The following is a 15,722-nucleotide window of genomic DNA, read 5'->3' on the forward strand; positions in this document are numbered from 1 at the left end:
CTCAGCACTGCAGTGCTTAACTGTGATCATACTTTACTTTGAGCTGTATTCACAGCCCCAATTGCAGTATCTAGGATGTCTGTACAGAGCCTAGGAGAGAGTTTGATGTCTGAGAATAGTTCATGTAATCCAGGATGAAAACCAGAAAGATCTAAGCTAGTCAAGAGGAAATACCAAGGTAAAAGGAGCATATTAAATTCTGTATCTCTTTGGAGCTTCAAACTAGTGGAAGTTATTTGCCTCATGTTCATAAACATGAATCCTCCCCTGACTTTTTGTACCTAATGTAGGAGAAGGATCTTTTCTTGGTTATTGGTTTGTGTGCATAACTAGGATTCAAGAAACTGTATTCAAATACCTCTTCTTCCTAAGGCAACTTGATCTTTCATTCTTCATATGCGTCTGGTGGCTATAATGTTATTCCGTTAATGGAATTAATCCTGCTCCAAAATAAAAGGAAGGAAAAAGTGGATATCTGAGTATCTGAGCAGATAACATGTATTTCATGTATGAATACTATTATCATGGCAGAAGTGTCATCCTTTCATTCTTTCTTTATGCCAGAATGAATATTTAATTACTTCTTGTACATAGCAATAGATTCAGGCCACGTGAGATTCTGTTATCCAAACTGCTGCTGCAGGAAACTGCAAGAAGCAGTTGAGGGGCCATCTGAAGTTATCACCAATAATGAGATTCAGCTGCCAGTAGTGTGGTATTGAAAAAACTTTTCATCTCCTATAAGTTCTTGTATGCAGCTATATCCTTATTATGAGGGTACTACTTGGCATTTTGTACAAGCTTCTTTCTCTTCTTGGTAGACAACACTTGGTGCTGTTTGAGCTGTGCAGACTGGGACCTTATGTTTTGGGCAGAGAAATGAAAAGACTGGCCCTCAGTTTCTAAACCCAGCTCTGCCATCATTCACTAGCTCATTACATGAGTGAGTCAATTCATGTGTACGTCTAAGATTATCCATCTCTATGGTGCAGTGGATTCCAATGTCTGTGTCACACGTAGACATTCCACTGTGCTGGCATACCAGCAGGCAAATGCCTCATGGCTTATTCAGTAGGGCAGGAGTCTGGCTGCAGAGCAGAGCTTCCAGTTCAGAGGAAGTTCCTCCCCACAGTTTTCAAACTGAACAAAGATGAATCTGAAAAAAAAGAAATATATATATATATAGTATATATATGTAATCTAAATATATATATATATGAAGATTTTTGTGGAATTAACATAGTGACTGAGGTGTCAGGGCAGACTGGAACTCCATATTGGGTTTGGCAGAAGTTCATCAAAGCCAAAACTGAACTGACATGAGCTGGTATTCTCCACTGAATCATCTTGGAAGACCCATTAGGCTGCTGATCTTGGATTATCTGGTGTCTTATTTCCCCATGTACTGTCTTTTTAGATTGAAAATTATTCCACAAAATGAGCTACTGAAGATAACACAGGGGCACCTCACCTAAATTTTTGGTTACTACAGAGCATCCACTGGAAAATACAAGTTTTTTATGCTTCCAGCCTGCCGAAGTCCTTCACCAGGATAATATCTATGATGGGAAAGAAGGGCAGCTTGGAGATACCACTACTAGCTCTCTGCCCCCACTGTGCATGGGCCACAAAAGGATGACTGACTTCTTCCTTGCTCAGCCTTTCCTCCACACCTTTTCCTCCTTCCTTATTTTTCCTTATATTCTTTAAAAGGTAGTGGTGGAGCAGCAGTGTGTACTGACACTCACTGACAGCATCAGGATGGATGACTTGAATGGAAAAGCTTGGAGTCTAGTTGTATTGCTGAGAGTTATATGAATGTTTATTCTCACCTTAAGCAACCTGCATTTTCAGTGCCTGAAAGGACTCACAGGTACTGGAGTTCTGGAGGACTTGCAGTTCCAACACTAAAATGTATGAGAACTGCCAAAACATACAAACTTACCTTAATATGACTGTGTCAATGTCTGGCACTATGCTGCTTTAAGATCTAAATATCAAGCTGCCTGGAGACTAGCTCTCTGCTTCCTGATTTCATCAATATGTACACTTTCCCAGAAAACACATCTTCAGGATGAACTTCGCCATAAAGCTCTTCAGCTTCAAATTTTCAAAGCAATTTAAGAGTGTTTAATACTTGTAATTATTGAGGATTTCTGTACTCTTTTAGCAATCATTGTAGTTGCTGTGATTCAAATCTTCAGCAAAGCCAGAAACTGCCTTGAGCCATAGCTGGGCAACGATCTAATAAAACATAGTCAAGAGATGAATAGAAGTTGTAGAATTGAAGTACCCTGGGCACATTTGAAAGATTTATCTTCTAGTTTCATCTGGAGGGCTTTTTATAGAGAGAAGATATTGCTCTGTGTGTGTGCATCCATATGGGAGAGAAAAACATCTATAGTTTTAAGCGGTGGGAAGGGGTCGTTCATAGTTCTTGAGGAGATGCCACAGGGAAAGCATTCTTTATTTTGCATGGTCCTGTTATATCTGCAGCTGAATTTCCTTTAAGAAAGCAGATGTGAGTACATCACTCATGGTCCTAATGCCAGATTTGCCCTGCAGTTGTGGTACATGCATAGCTGCAGTCTAACATGGACTGTCTGAAGACTCCAGTCAAGGGTGAGATCTTGGAGCACAGATGGGGAGAGTTTGTGTCTGAGATAAGGAAAGGCCACTAGAGAGGATCCTGCAGCCAGTCTCAGTTTAAGGATAAATAAATAAATAAATAAATAAATAAATAAATAAATAGCACACAAAATAATAACAATAGAAATAATATCACAGAAAATGTAGCTTCAGAGCAAAATCTCCGGCATCTGAAAAAGGAGATTTCTGTTGCTTCTCTGTTCTCCTGCTTTAGAGGCTGGAAGTAGAGTGGAAGATTAGAGAACTAAATTGCAGTGATTCTTCTCCTTTCCCTATATAGGCTAAATATATTAAGCAGTGACAGTGAATGAGTATAAGAAGTGTCCTCTTGCCAGCAAAAAAAGCAGGGCTTTTCCAGCAAAATAGTGTGAGACAGAGCCAATCTGAATTCCTCCATCCTCTCTTCTCAACAGCCTTTTCTTTAGATAAGGAGTGGAATGATACAGCACTTCAGAGCACATCTTTTACTCTCTACCCACTACAGGGATAGTCATTTTCTTGTGGTACCCTCTTTTCTTTTTCCTTTCTCTAGGCAATCTAAAAATGAGTTTATCCCTGCTTCATAACTACTGGACAAGATTTTTGTGAAAGCTCTCTCCTAGCTATAACATTATATTCAGTCCCATCCTTAATATGTTAGGGAAACAGGATGATTATACAGCAAGAGAGTTAGTCACCCTCTGTTTTAATGATGTCTCTTGCCATCTCCTTGGCATGCAAAGTTCTGTCTTACATTCATGCGCTCATCATGTGGGAGTAACCTGAAGCAGTCTTAGCACAGGAAAATCTGTACATGTAGGAAGACAAGGGGAGTCGCCTTAGGCAAGGCAACCTTATTTGACCCTCCTCCTTCCTTTACAGCTGGTATTACTTGAAGCTGGTGCAGAGAAGAATGAGGGTACTGAGGCAAAGGCCAGAATTTGGCATGAGTGAGGCAGGAGCTGAGCAGGTTTTCTCCTGCCTTCTTGCCAGTGCCTATTAATTCTGAGCCACACTGCTGTCTGTCATTCCAGCTCCTAATTCTTCCCCATAATTCTGGTATTTATAACTTCTAAGCTGGAGTCTTCTCTCATATATGCCAATTTTACACCAGTATAAATAAAGCCAGTGTATTTTTTCTGGCTTACACTTACCTATAAAAGATGTGAGCTAGGCTCATCACTTTGACGCACCAAATGGGGTATAGCCTTTACCTTGAATCTCTTAGGTACTCTTTGTGTCCTTCTTTTTCACCTGTCTATTCCAACATGCAGCAACTTGCTCTGAAGCTGTTGCTGGAGCTACATCAGAGAGTATGTACTTGTAGGTCCTCCATGCTATGTCTCTTTGTGATAACAGTACCAGTGTTGTTTTCATCAGGGCTAGTGTCAGTGAGGAAAAAACTGACAGTAACCTTTTTGTTCAGCCTCACCTCTCCACATTCATCCTGGCTATTGCAGGTTGTCCCACAGTCCCACTGAAGAGTGCCAGTTAAGGATTTGGACCTTTCCGTGCTCTGCAGTGGCCAAACAGAGGAAGTGGCCAGCACTTGTCCTGTAGAAGTCTAAGCACAAGCATTATACGTTCCTAATAAAGAACTGATTATGTGAATCACAGTAGCAAAATGTTCTTGCAGAACATATGCTCCACTCCCTGACTTAAGCATCCAAGTGCAGCTGTACATCATTCCAGAGAAGCTTTTTGACTTAGATCCAGGTTAGCACATACCTCCCTGTGTTACAGAAAAGTAGCAACATATCTAGCACTCAAGCGCACTTTAATGAAGTTTTTTGTGGCTGTTTTATTGGATGAAAATAAATTCCAACTGGCCCATATAACAAATGAAACTCAACTACAAAAATGTAATGATATTTATTCTCACAGCTGCCAGCAAACTCACATGCACCATGAGTCATTCCAGATGTGAATAAAAACAAAGTCTGTCTGTAAAAGTAAGTTTCCTGATCCCGAGGAGACTTGGTTTGGGAGAGGAGCTGCACGCTGAATTCAGCTGCACTCAGAAGATCAGACAGGTTCTCCTTCAAAGGGGAAGGGGGTGAGGGGTAGGAAAAACCATTTATTTATTCCTGAAAAGAAGGGAGGTAGGAAAGAAAGAAATTAATATATAGCTAGACATACATATTTCACAGAAAAGGATGCTTTGGAAGACTTTGCTTCTGCTGCTGTTCTATTATAGTGCTCATGCCACTGTAAACTACAGATGGAGTAGAGGTAAGATTTAAGCATAAAGATTACTTAAGAGAAAACTTTGAGTGTGTAGATTTGATCTGAAGTTATTTTGCATTATATATGAATGTGTAATTCAACCTTTCCAGATCTGGAATTTTTTCTCCATCAAATGGGTCAGTTAAACAAATACACAGACAAATAGAAAATGTACCTGCACAAGTGCATAAAGGTAAAATGATATATTCTACTATAATACAACCATATACAAGAGATATCTCAAGAATATAACTGTGCTCTTTTCTCACTTTCTCCTTTCTCTTTCTCCTTTTTCTCTTGAATTAACAAGAATTACAAGTCACGAAGCCTCAAAGCAAGATCCTTTGCAACCACAGGTGGCATAGTTCTCTGCCCTATCAAGCAAACACCTGCTAATAGGAAACATAGCAAAGCAAAGTTTGTGCAAGGTGCCTAAAAGTGCCTATGATGTTACCTTGATAGATCAGTAGGCACAATACGGAGAAAGCTAGCTAGGGTGTTACCAGTTTTCAATGGACAATATTACAGCACATAGTCATGATATGTTTGTATTAATGTGTGTGAAAGTAATTTATAAACCTGTTTGGAACAATCAGATTTCATAGAAGGTACTTCTTTGGCAGCTAGTCATGATGGTCTTTGTTGTTGTTATTTTTCTCTTTTTTTTCCAATTTTTTCCTCTGATATTTGGCACGAGTCCTGTAGCTACTTGGTAAATCTGCTGGAAATGGAGAAAGTAAACACCTCCCAAAAGGCTTACTTTATTCTTATATAGAAATGTACATATTCTTAAAGGCATTGGAGTCTGTTAAAAAAGAAAAATAAAAAAAAAGCAAACAACAACAACAAAACAATCCACTCTCTCCCACTCCATAGTTCTGATCTTCCATTCTTTCTCATTATATCTAATTTCTTTTCAATCTGCTCTTTGGATTTAGTTCAAATTTTGTTTGAGAGACAAATTCTGAGTGACGTAATGACGAGACATTCAATTCTGCTCAGTCTGTATAAACATTTAATTCTTCCTTACAGCTAGTGGGAACCTTCTGATAGGGCACTGACCCAGGACTCAGAGTGACAGATTTTTTCTGCAGTTTTTCCATCAGCCTCTTGTATGATATGGGATGAGTAATTATATTTTCATGTACCTTACTTTCTTCTGACTTTAATAGAAGTATAAAAGAAGTTTAATAGAAGTAATAGTACTGATTGTTCCACTACTTCAGTTCTCTAGATACCTTTCCACTGAAGACACATAAAAAGGTGAGGAACTTATAACTAAATCTGAATATCTGAAACAAATCTATACATATATATATATCCTACCTTTTGGTACATCTTTTCTATGAAGGGATAAATAAACGGGGAGGTGTCCATTACCATGAAATAGTCAGTATGCAATTTAACTCAAGGTTGTCCTTGGTGTTTGCTAACTCTCTTATTTTAATTAAAAAGCAAAAACATAACCATAAAAGAAATCCATACAACTAGAAAAGTCCAATTATAACCACCAGAACATTTAAAGGAAAATATCAGAACTCCATTCTTCCTTTTGTGAAAGCAGATTATTTTCAAGCTGGAGGCACTACCGCTTGGTTTTAGAGGCTTTGGAGGAAAAAGAAGATTCAGTCCCTGTTGTGATAAGGAGTTCCTTTCTTGCAAATATTAGAGATCAGCTGAGGAGGAAGCCAAACTAATTCTCCACAACTGCTGGGATTTTGCAGCACCAAATATGTTTTAAAGGTTTGATTCTTTCAATAATAGCTACTTCAGAGTCACTTAAAATATCTATCTGTCAGCACAGTCAGTCCCATCTTATTCTGCAGTATTTAGGGGGTGAAAGAACCTTCCGAAGTTGTAAATTGCTCCAAAACGTCAGAGGAAATCTGACTGAATAGTGAGGCACGACACACCCTTCTGTGCATTTATTACTCTTCTTTCCTTCCACAAGTCTCTGGATTAATTCCAGTTACTTAAATCTTATCCAACTGCTAGTCTGTGTTCTGCAGTGGAAAAGCAGACAGATCAGCCTGTGGTCTGATGGAAATAAAATACAAATCTGCATATTAGCTCCATATTGACCAGTAGTTTGCAGAACAGTAGGACAGAGGGCCCTGATTTAATTAGCTACAGTTGATAGGTTCTTTTGGTTTTGTTTGTTTGTTTTTCCCAAAATAAATAAACAGTGTAAATTGGATAAAGCAAGATCTAGCTTATACTTTTTACTTTTCACTAGAGGTACTGGGGTACCTTCCATGCCCAGACCTGTAACAAAATATTTAATCTTTGCTGGGAAAAAAAAAAAAAAAAAAAAGCAGTCATATGAGGAAAGATGAATATGCTTCCATTGACTGGTAGGTAAGTGGGAACTCCAGTCTGCCACCTCTCTTTGCTTTTATGAGCATCAATGAATAGCATAAAATAAAATAATCTGACAGGAAAATAGAGCTCTTTTTTTTTTTCCCCTTTGCTTTTCTCTTTTTTTTTTTTTTTTTTTTTTTTTTTTTTTTTCACTCCCTCATCCTTTTGCAAGAAAAATGTCATACTTCCCTCAGTCTGCTTTGATCCACCTGTGGACATTGCTCCAGAAGTTACAGGCAGATCTTAGTCACGAGGGTAGATGTGTTCAGAACATTAAAGATATCCTGCATTATACTGCATTGGTGCAACCTAACCCATGCACTGGGAGCAATTTATGCAGCACAGTATGGAAAGGGCATAAAACTGATCGAGAGCATCCAAAAGAGGGCTATGAAGATGAAGAAGGGTCTGGAGGGCAAGGTGTGTGAGGAGCTGCTGAGGTTCCTGGTTTTGCTTAGACCAGAGCAGAGGAGCTCAGGGGAGGCCTGATGGCGACTGCAGCTCCTCACCGGGAGCAGAGGGGCAGCGCTGAGCTCTGCTCTGTGTGACAGCGACAGGGCCCAGGGGATTGGCAGCTGGGGGTTAGGGACAGGGTCTGCACCAGAGGGTGGTGGGCATAGAACGGGCTGCCCAGGGCAGTGGGCACGGCCCTAAGTGCAAGAGTTCTTCAAGGGGCACTGGGATGCTGCTCTCAGAGGGTTTGGATTTTGGATGGTGCTGTGTAGAGCCAGGAGTTGGCTCGCTGATCCCTGGTGGATCCCTTCTAACTCAGGATATTCCGTGATTTTATGATTTTTAGTGGTGACAGTGATTGAAATAATCAGCTCAGCTTTCCTCAAGCCTTCTGTAGCCTCTGCTCTATGGCATTAGCCTCTTGCATTTGTGAAGTTCAGGTCTAGGGACAAGACATAATGTTAGGCCTCTAGTAAACTGAATTCCCTATAGAGTGGTAGAGGTGATGTGATATTAATTTCAGAAAGGAAAAAAATAACAATTCCAGTTCTTAAGAAATGTGTTTACTGTAGGAAAAAAAAAAAAAAAAAAAAAAAAAAAAAAAAGAGGGAAAAAAAAAAATAGCACACACAACTGTAGTAATATGAGCCAATATCACTTCTTGTCATCCAGTTGCTTTCCTTGCACTGCTCTGACAACTACCAGTACACTGCTGAGCAGAAGTGAGTTTCAGGGCTACATTACAAGAATTGCCTATTCCCTGAGTAGAAACCCTAGGGCAAGTCTTGTTAGTACATTTCATCTCAGCTGGCAATATTTTCTTTAAGGGCTTCCTAATTCAAAGAAATGGCACACAAACAATAGAACACCAGCTTCGTGGTTGCTTGGGGAGAGAAGATGCAGTGCTATTCCTTGCGGTTGTGGCTTCTTGGACACTGAGAAACAGCTGTAGTGGTAATTACCTCTCACTGGGAATGAAGTAGGAAATACTGGAAGACACACAATTGGAAGACATAAATTGTCAATGAGAAAAGGATATACTAACTATAGTGACACCGATGAGGCTTCATGCTTTTGGGAATGGTCATGGTGTGCCTTTCAGGCTATCAGCATTATTGTATGAAGCTATATCCAGATTGACCTGGTCTGCATGCATTATTCAAATAAAAAGTTTTTTCCAAAACCCTGGAGGAGTAAGTTGATCTCCTTAGAGGCTCTCTGCAGGAGCAATTACTTGGAAGAAGGGAAGGTCCATAGTCTTTGATTTCTGAACAATGGTGAATTGCTTTATTTTTTACTCTAGTGTTTTGGTAACTCAGTTTTTGAGTTTGATGAAGCATGAGAAACTCTTGCAGACTGCTTCTGCTGATAGGCTTAGCTGCAACAGACTGGAAGCTCCAGTGTCAAGAGAAGGAGGACTACACAGAAGACTAACTGCTTCCAGAGAACCATCCAGTCCTTTTACCAGGAAGTAGAATTTAAAATTTTCTCTACTATGTGATCATCTATATCTGCATACCAGGTTGGTTGGTGGCAATTTTGCCATATATATAAAAGATGAGTGCCTTGGATTTAAGATATGCACAGCATCTTTGAAATAGAATCATCTGGAACATCTAGAACATGTTGCCCAGAGAGGTGGTGGATGTCCCATTCATGGAAACACTCAAAGTCAGGCTCTAAGCAAGCTGATCTAGTGCAGATGTCCCTGCACATTGAAGGGTAGTTAGACAGTATGACCTTTACAGGTTCCTTCCAAATCACATGATTCTATGATATCCACACATTTTTGCCATATTTGCCTCTCCTTCCATCTCATATTGCACCGTTACAGCCAGGCACTCCCTTCTCAAATGACCTCTGGGATTCCACCATTGACAGTAATACTAGTTTGACTATGCTACTTTGGATGGCATGAGGAAAAGGAATATGACTTGAACACAGCATGTAATTATGACATAAATGGTCAAACACATATTCACATATAAACCCAGAAGTCCTCAAATATACCAGGTCATGGTTTTGGCTTATTTTAAAGTATCCAAAGGTCTGGCTCAAGAAAAAAAGGCAAATTATGCAATCTGGACTGCATACAATTTTATTTTTTTTTTTAAATGCAACATTTATTTACTTTGATTTTCATAAAGTTATTTTTATCCAATTCATAAAATATGTGTTGCACATAAAACTATGAAAGATATGAAATGTTATGGAGCAGAGCCAAATCTTCCCACGCCTGGCATAGGTTCCTTCTTGTGGAGAAAAATAACAGTGTTTCCCTTATCTCTGGCTCCCACGTGGTCAGCTGGAGAATTGCATCATCTGTCCCACCTTCCCATCTTGTTGGACCTATTACACTGACATCGATTTGATCAATCCGCTGCAGAGGTTATTCTCACCTATCTTGCATCTGTTTCACAAGCCTTTAACAGTTCCTGAGAATGCATGTTTGTAGGCTGTAGTGTTCTGGTTTGGAGGTTCATCTGCCCAATGCAAATCACAATTGCACTAAATATTGCCATTGTACCTACAAAAAGATGGTGACACTGCATGAATGGCAGTCAGGGATTGAAATTCAGAGGAATTAGCATTGAAAATGATGACCTGAAGAAGAGAGTTTTTATATCTGTGCTTTTATTTCCCCAGCAAAGAATTTTGCAACAGATAAGTATAAATCTATGTATATAATAGGTCCAAATAATAGGTCTTTAAAAAACATTAGGGAGGAGGCATTAGAGGAATGTTTCCTGCCCTTTCATAAGTTAGCAGTAGACAAACACAAAAACATGTTTTGAATCAAGAAAAAAAAATTGAACATTAATGAATGAAGACAGCAACTAGGACATCTGTGCTGCACAGAGGTTTGTGGAGCAGAGATCACAAACCAGGAAAAACAAAGCAGCACAGTATGGAGCAATGCAGGGACCTTAGCTGGATTACTGGCAGGTTGACAGTCACACACACGGCATGTGTCCAAGGGAAAGAGCTCTGCCTTTCAGCAGGTTTCACCTGGTTGGACCGAGTGCCACACTGATGTGACCGTAGTGTCTGGCTCGAACATCTCTTCAGTGGGAAGAGAATTGAGGAAGGTGCTGAAAGGGAATTTATCCTCATATCTCTGAAAGCTGCTTGGTGTTGAAAATACATCTAAACTACAATTGTCCCTGAATGAATTTCACCTGAATAGGAAAAATTTCCAACAGAGTAGGGCTATAACTGTAATCAAAATCCTTTTTAGCACATCCTGATTCCCCAGGTGCTTCTATAGCGCAGACTTAATTAATTTAACCTGTATGAAGATGACCCATGAATCAGAATTCACAATGGATACCTGAAACTGAAAGACATAAAAAGGATGCTTAGTAAATCACAATTGCCCTATTCTAGGGCAATTGTGCTAAACTGGGATGAGATCAGAGGAAGGACAGATTATAGAATTTTTCACATTTTAGTTTAGATCACAGATTTTGTACTCTATAAAGTAGTCATGCTGCTAACAAGGAAGGATCTAAATGATTCTGTGGCTCCTATTGCCACAGGAAGCAGTCAAAAGTTGGGTAAAACAGCTTATAGTGTCATAAATAGCTTGACAGAATCAAAAGTTGAAAGACAATTTTAATGACATCTGGGTAAGCAACTTTAGAACACGAGGAACACATGTAAGGTACAGCAGTTTTTTCTTCAGTATGTGTTAGACTAAGCGAGATGCACAAGCTGAAAGTGGACCAGTAGAATCTTCCCAATGATCTCAGTTCTATCCCATTATGAGGACTGGTGAGCCAGTAAGGCACTTTTCTATTGACTTGGTGATTCTTTTTAGGATTCCGGCATGCCTAATGTGTGTTTGTGTTTGTATCAGTCCCAGGTGTAGAATTGCTGTGGGATCTGGATCAGTTTGCACAAGGGTTCTTATCTCCCAGCCAAACTCTAGCTCAGAAGCAGCTCCTGCCATCCAAATTCCTCCTTACACTTTCAGACTATAGTAACTCCTTCCCCTTACCTTTACCAAGCCACTCACTGTTCTGAATGCACAGTGTTCACCTCCGCAGGTGAAGCAGCTCTGTCATGAATGAAATAACTCATGTACCCTTTCAAAGACTGCAGAGCACTCAGAGTCCCTTCCTGATTATATTTACTCCACTACTGTGGCCCAAGATCCCACTTGTATCTGGGACTGTGTGAACACACATAGAAAAAAAGCCTTTCCTTCTCCAAAGAGCTTTCAGTGTAGTTAAGGGGGGGAAATGTTAACATCTCTTTTCTTTATGAGGCGCAGAGTAATTTAGTAATTTGTCTCAGACCTTTTCAGGATGACTGCGTGCATGTAGTCCAGTATGTTGGCATTACTGGTGATTTTCTTTTTCCCTTTTTGTGAAGCACAAAGTGTTTTTCTTGTTTTCTTGGAGCAGATCATGCCAGATTCAGCAGGAGGGTAATGACTTCTCAAGCAGAATGCAATCTTGTCAGAAGCACTGAATAGTGTAGTGTCATTGAAAGGAAAGTCAGCAGGTCTTAACAAACATTATCAGGCTGTAGAGACTCTGATTACTCAGACTGTGCCTGGCAAGACGTAAATCACTGAGGTAAAATGCAGAACAGTGGAACAATTAACTCTGCATGCAATGCCAGTACCCAGGTTCAAGGCAGGGCAAGACTCAAATGCTGGGCTGGGATCCTGAAGACCAACACTGGGCTCTGTAAAACCATGTACTATTCCTCTGCATCCCACTGAAGGGAGCCTTTGGGATGCAGAGAATCTAGAGAGTGTGTGGACCCCAGGTGCAGGGAGTTGAATGACTCTAGGTCTGGTGTGTGTAAGCCCATCTGTAGCTTGCTTTAAAAGCACTAATATGTGCACATTGACAGCACTGATGTCAGTGGGAGTTTTGCCACTGTCTTGAAGAAGCCTATGATCTTGATTGTTCTCTATTACTTAATTTCCTAATAGCACTGAGTATTAAAATATCCCAAACTCAAAGTGTAATTTGTTGGTTACAGTGTTTTTCAACAGGGTGGCACTGGTATAGGTGAAGTTCATGCAGGTCAGCTACATGGAAAGCTGGTGGTACAAAGTAGAGAAGGAGATATGTCAAGGTATTAAGAATGGGAAAAAAAGGCAAGTAGAATGAACTGCAGGTAAAAGTTGTAGGCAGACACGCAGACAAAATTTCACAAAGGGACAGTTATCTATGGGGTTTTCACTTCCACTGAAAGAAAACAAGTTGAAGGGATCCCATATGCCTCTGTTTTCCCTGTGTCCCTCATTAACCCCAAATTCTGTTTTACTTGGCTGTTTCTTTGGCAGCTTTATGGTACATCCCCCGCATTCTTGCTCCATAAGAAATACTAAACTAGCCTGAGTCTACAACCCAAGTCACAGGGCTTCTTTCCTACTCAATGCATTATCCTTTGGCAGCAGCTCTCCTTATATCCCCAAGGTGAAGTGGGTTGCAGCAGTAGTTTGTACCTCTCACCTTACTGCTGCTGTTCTTGTACCATAGAGGACTTTGTGCTGGGCTCAAGGCTAAAAAGAAATCCAAGGAGGAAGAAAGTGGAGTTAAATAAGCTCCACTATTCCCAGTTTCCACAAACATTCCTTTCCTGGCTCAGCTTGCTGGTTTGGTTTGGCAGTTCCCCAGTTCCCCTGAGATCAGCACACATACCGCTCGTCCTCTGGAAATTCCTCACTGGCCACAGGGAAACAGGTCACCAGCCAGGATCTGGGCTCCAAATTCATGAGGCTCTCTCTTTTCAGAAGGAGCCAGGTGGGTAGCTGAAAAAGAGTTGCTGAGAAAGGGATAAATAAGGTCTTCAAAGCTCAGAGGTGATCTGGGGAGGAAATAGGGGTGTTTGAAAGCAAAGGTGGCAAATGAAAGGTGTTAGTTTGAATGAAAGAAAAAGAGGAAGAGAAGGGGAATGTGGAGGGACAGAGAAGATGTGATAAATATGGATAAGAAAGACTAAAGCACACATATGCTTAAGATTAGGGTAGCATTCACCCCCTTGTCAGCATGGTATGCATCCCCATTTGAACCTGCTCTTCACCATCTGTCACAGCTGGTCTTCATCTATCTTCTCAGACTCATGGGATGGCTGCATCCTCTGGGTCTGGCACTGCCAGCCTCAGCCTCTTTCTCAGGGATGTATTTGCTTCTGGTCCCCACCAGCTTCCCTCTGCTCCAGGATGTTGAGATACAGCAGTCTGGGCAATTCACCACTGGTCACAGTGTAAAAGGTGAAGTTACTACTGCTGAATCCTCACATGTCTCTTTTTGCTCGCCTCCCTTTGAGTTTTTAAAATTCTGTAGGTATGAAAGGAACTTTTTCCACTGTCCAAGAAACAGCCTGTTTTTCACATGGAAGTTGAAAGAAGCACATCCTTTTACAAGGTTATGGGACTGCAGTGTTCCTCAGTAAGACCAATTGTCTTCTGCCATTAACATCAGTCACAGCAGCAGTGATATGGTTGTCCCTTTTTTCCCCTTGTCAGACTCTGGAGCCTTCATTTTCCTCCCTAATTTCCATAATGCTCACAGACATGACATTATGTTTTTGTTTGTGCCTGTCTCTTAAGAGGCATAAAGTTACCTTTTATTGAATTTGTTTATTAAATGCAGATTCTCTGTCTGAGAGAATTTTTTTTGACTTAAAACATCTCCTAAAATAAAAGACATTTAATGCATGCTTCATTTGTTGCTATTGTTCATGGCTTGGCACTGAACAAACTCCTTTTCCAGTTAAACACTACTTGTAGACATCCTAATATAGTACAGCATGTTTTAAGTGAAAGCATTCATTTTTCAAAGTCACAGCAACTTCTGGTTTTCTGGATTACCATGCCAACTTGGCAGAAAGTGATAAGTCTAATGACAAAAACGTATATGCAGGTTGTTTTGATGCTTTATTCAACCAGGGTTTTTGCTGGGACAGAATTAGCTTGGCTTGGACTTATTAAATCCAAAACTCATCTGGCTTCTCACAGCGATACGGAGTTAGAAAAGCACCCATGAGTTTTTCATCATCTGTGTGCCCCATAATGGGAATCATATACAATCAGTTCCAGTTAAGCTCAAGTCACAAACAGTGGTTTTGGCCAATAAGGAGAGACCCAAACCTGCCTTCTGCCTCAAGCCTGTGGTTCTTGCCTGTGTTGCCCAGATCCTTTTCTTTATGAGGTCCCTGTCCCTCACTGTTCTCTGTCTCTCCCTAAAACCAAGCCCCGATGCAGAAGATAGGGAAGACAGCAGCTGCTTGGCTGAGATCTGGACAGCAACACATGTGGTGGATGTAGGGAATCCTCCAGGAACGCAGGAAGCTGAGAGGAAGATTCAGCTATTTATCAGTGCAGCTGAGAAAAAACAAGGCAGTCACAATCTGGCTGTCAATGGACTTGAGGCTTGTCTTGTCATGGTGTTGTATTTCTCATGTTCACAGTAGGGAAACTTTGTGGGCTCCAGATTACTAAGAAGACCTATCCATGTGGTAAATTGCTAACTGTTAAGGATACCCTAGATTTGCCTAGAAAGACACTCCTTTTCTAGCCAGAAATAGTATTTATGGAGTGGCTGTTTGATGTCTACTGAGAATTTCTGGATGCCCTTCAAACCCTGAATGACTGATGCATGTGCCACAGAACATCAGTCCAGCACTGATCCTGGCATGTCAGCCCAAATCTCTGTGCATGCTGTTCATGGCCAGCATGCCCCAGTAGAGGTGAAGTCCAAAATAAATACATGTATATAAATATATATGTATCCTACAAAGGAACATACAGGGACTCTTAATCAAAGCACCACCATCAAAGCAGATGGTGTTCTATTTGCATAAATTTGTAGGTGGGGTAAACATAACCAATTCATCACATGTGTTAGATACCCTATACTCATCCCTCCTTTCTATTTATTTGATGCAAATTTAAGACCATCACATCAGTCTGGCTCTTTACTCCAGACATAATGTCCTATGGTTTTCACTTATGATTGCATTCATGTTGACAAACAAGACAATAACCATCAAAGGAACAAATGTGTCTCCCCCAGCACTTCTGTGTATGA

The 15,722-nt window shown here is 40.5% G+C and overlaps 1 protein-coding gene across 1 annotated transcript in view; it reads left to right on the top strand.

Annotated features, from left to right (window-relative positions):
* The first annotated feature begins 4,610 nt into the window (after positions 1–4,610).
* The window catches only part of FAM180A (family with sequence similarity 180 member A), a 28,414-nt gene continuing 17,302 nt past the window's right edge, over positions 4,611–15,722 (top strand). Inside the window, exon 1 of the mRNA XM_048955618.1 lies at positions 4,611–4,860. Coding sequence (XP_048811575.1) covers positions 4,785–4,860 — 76 coding nt within the window. The 5' untranslated portion in view covers positions 4,611–4,784. The remainder of the gene's footprint in view (positions 4,861–15,722) is intronic.

Source organism: Lagopus muta, chromosome 1 (assembly GCF_023343835.1).
Source record: "Lagopus muta isolate bLagMut1 chromosome 1, bLagMut1 primary, whole genome shotgun sequence".
Lineage (NCBI taxonomy): Eukaryota > Metazoa > Chordata > Aves > Galliformes > Phasianidae > Lagopus > Lagopus muta.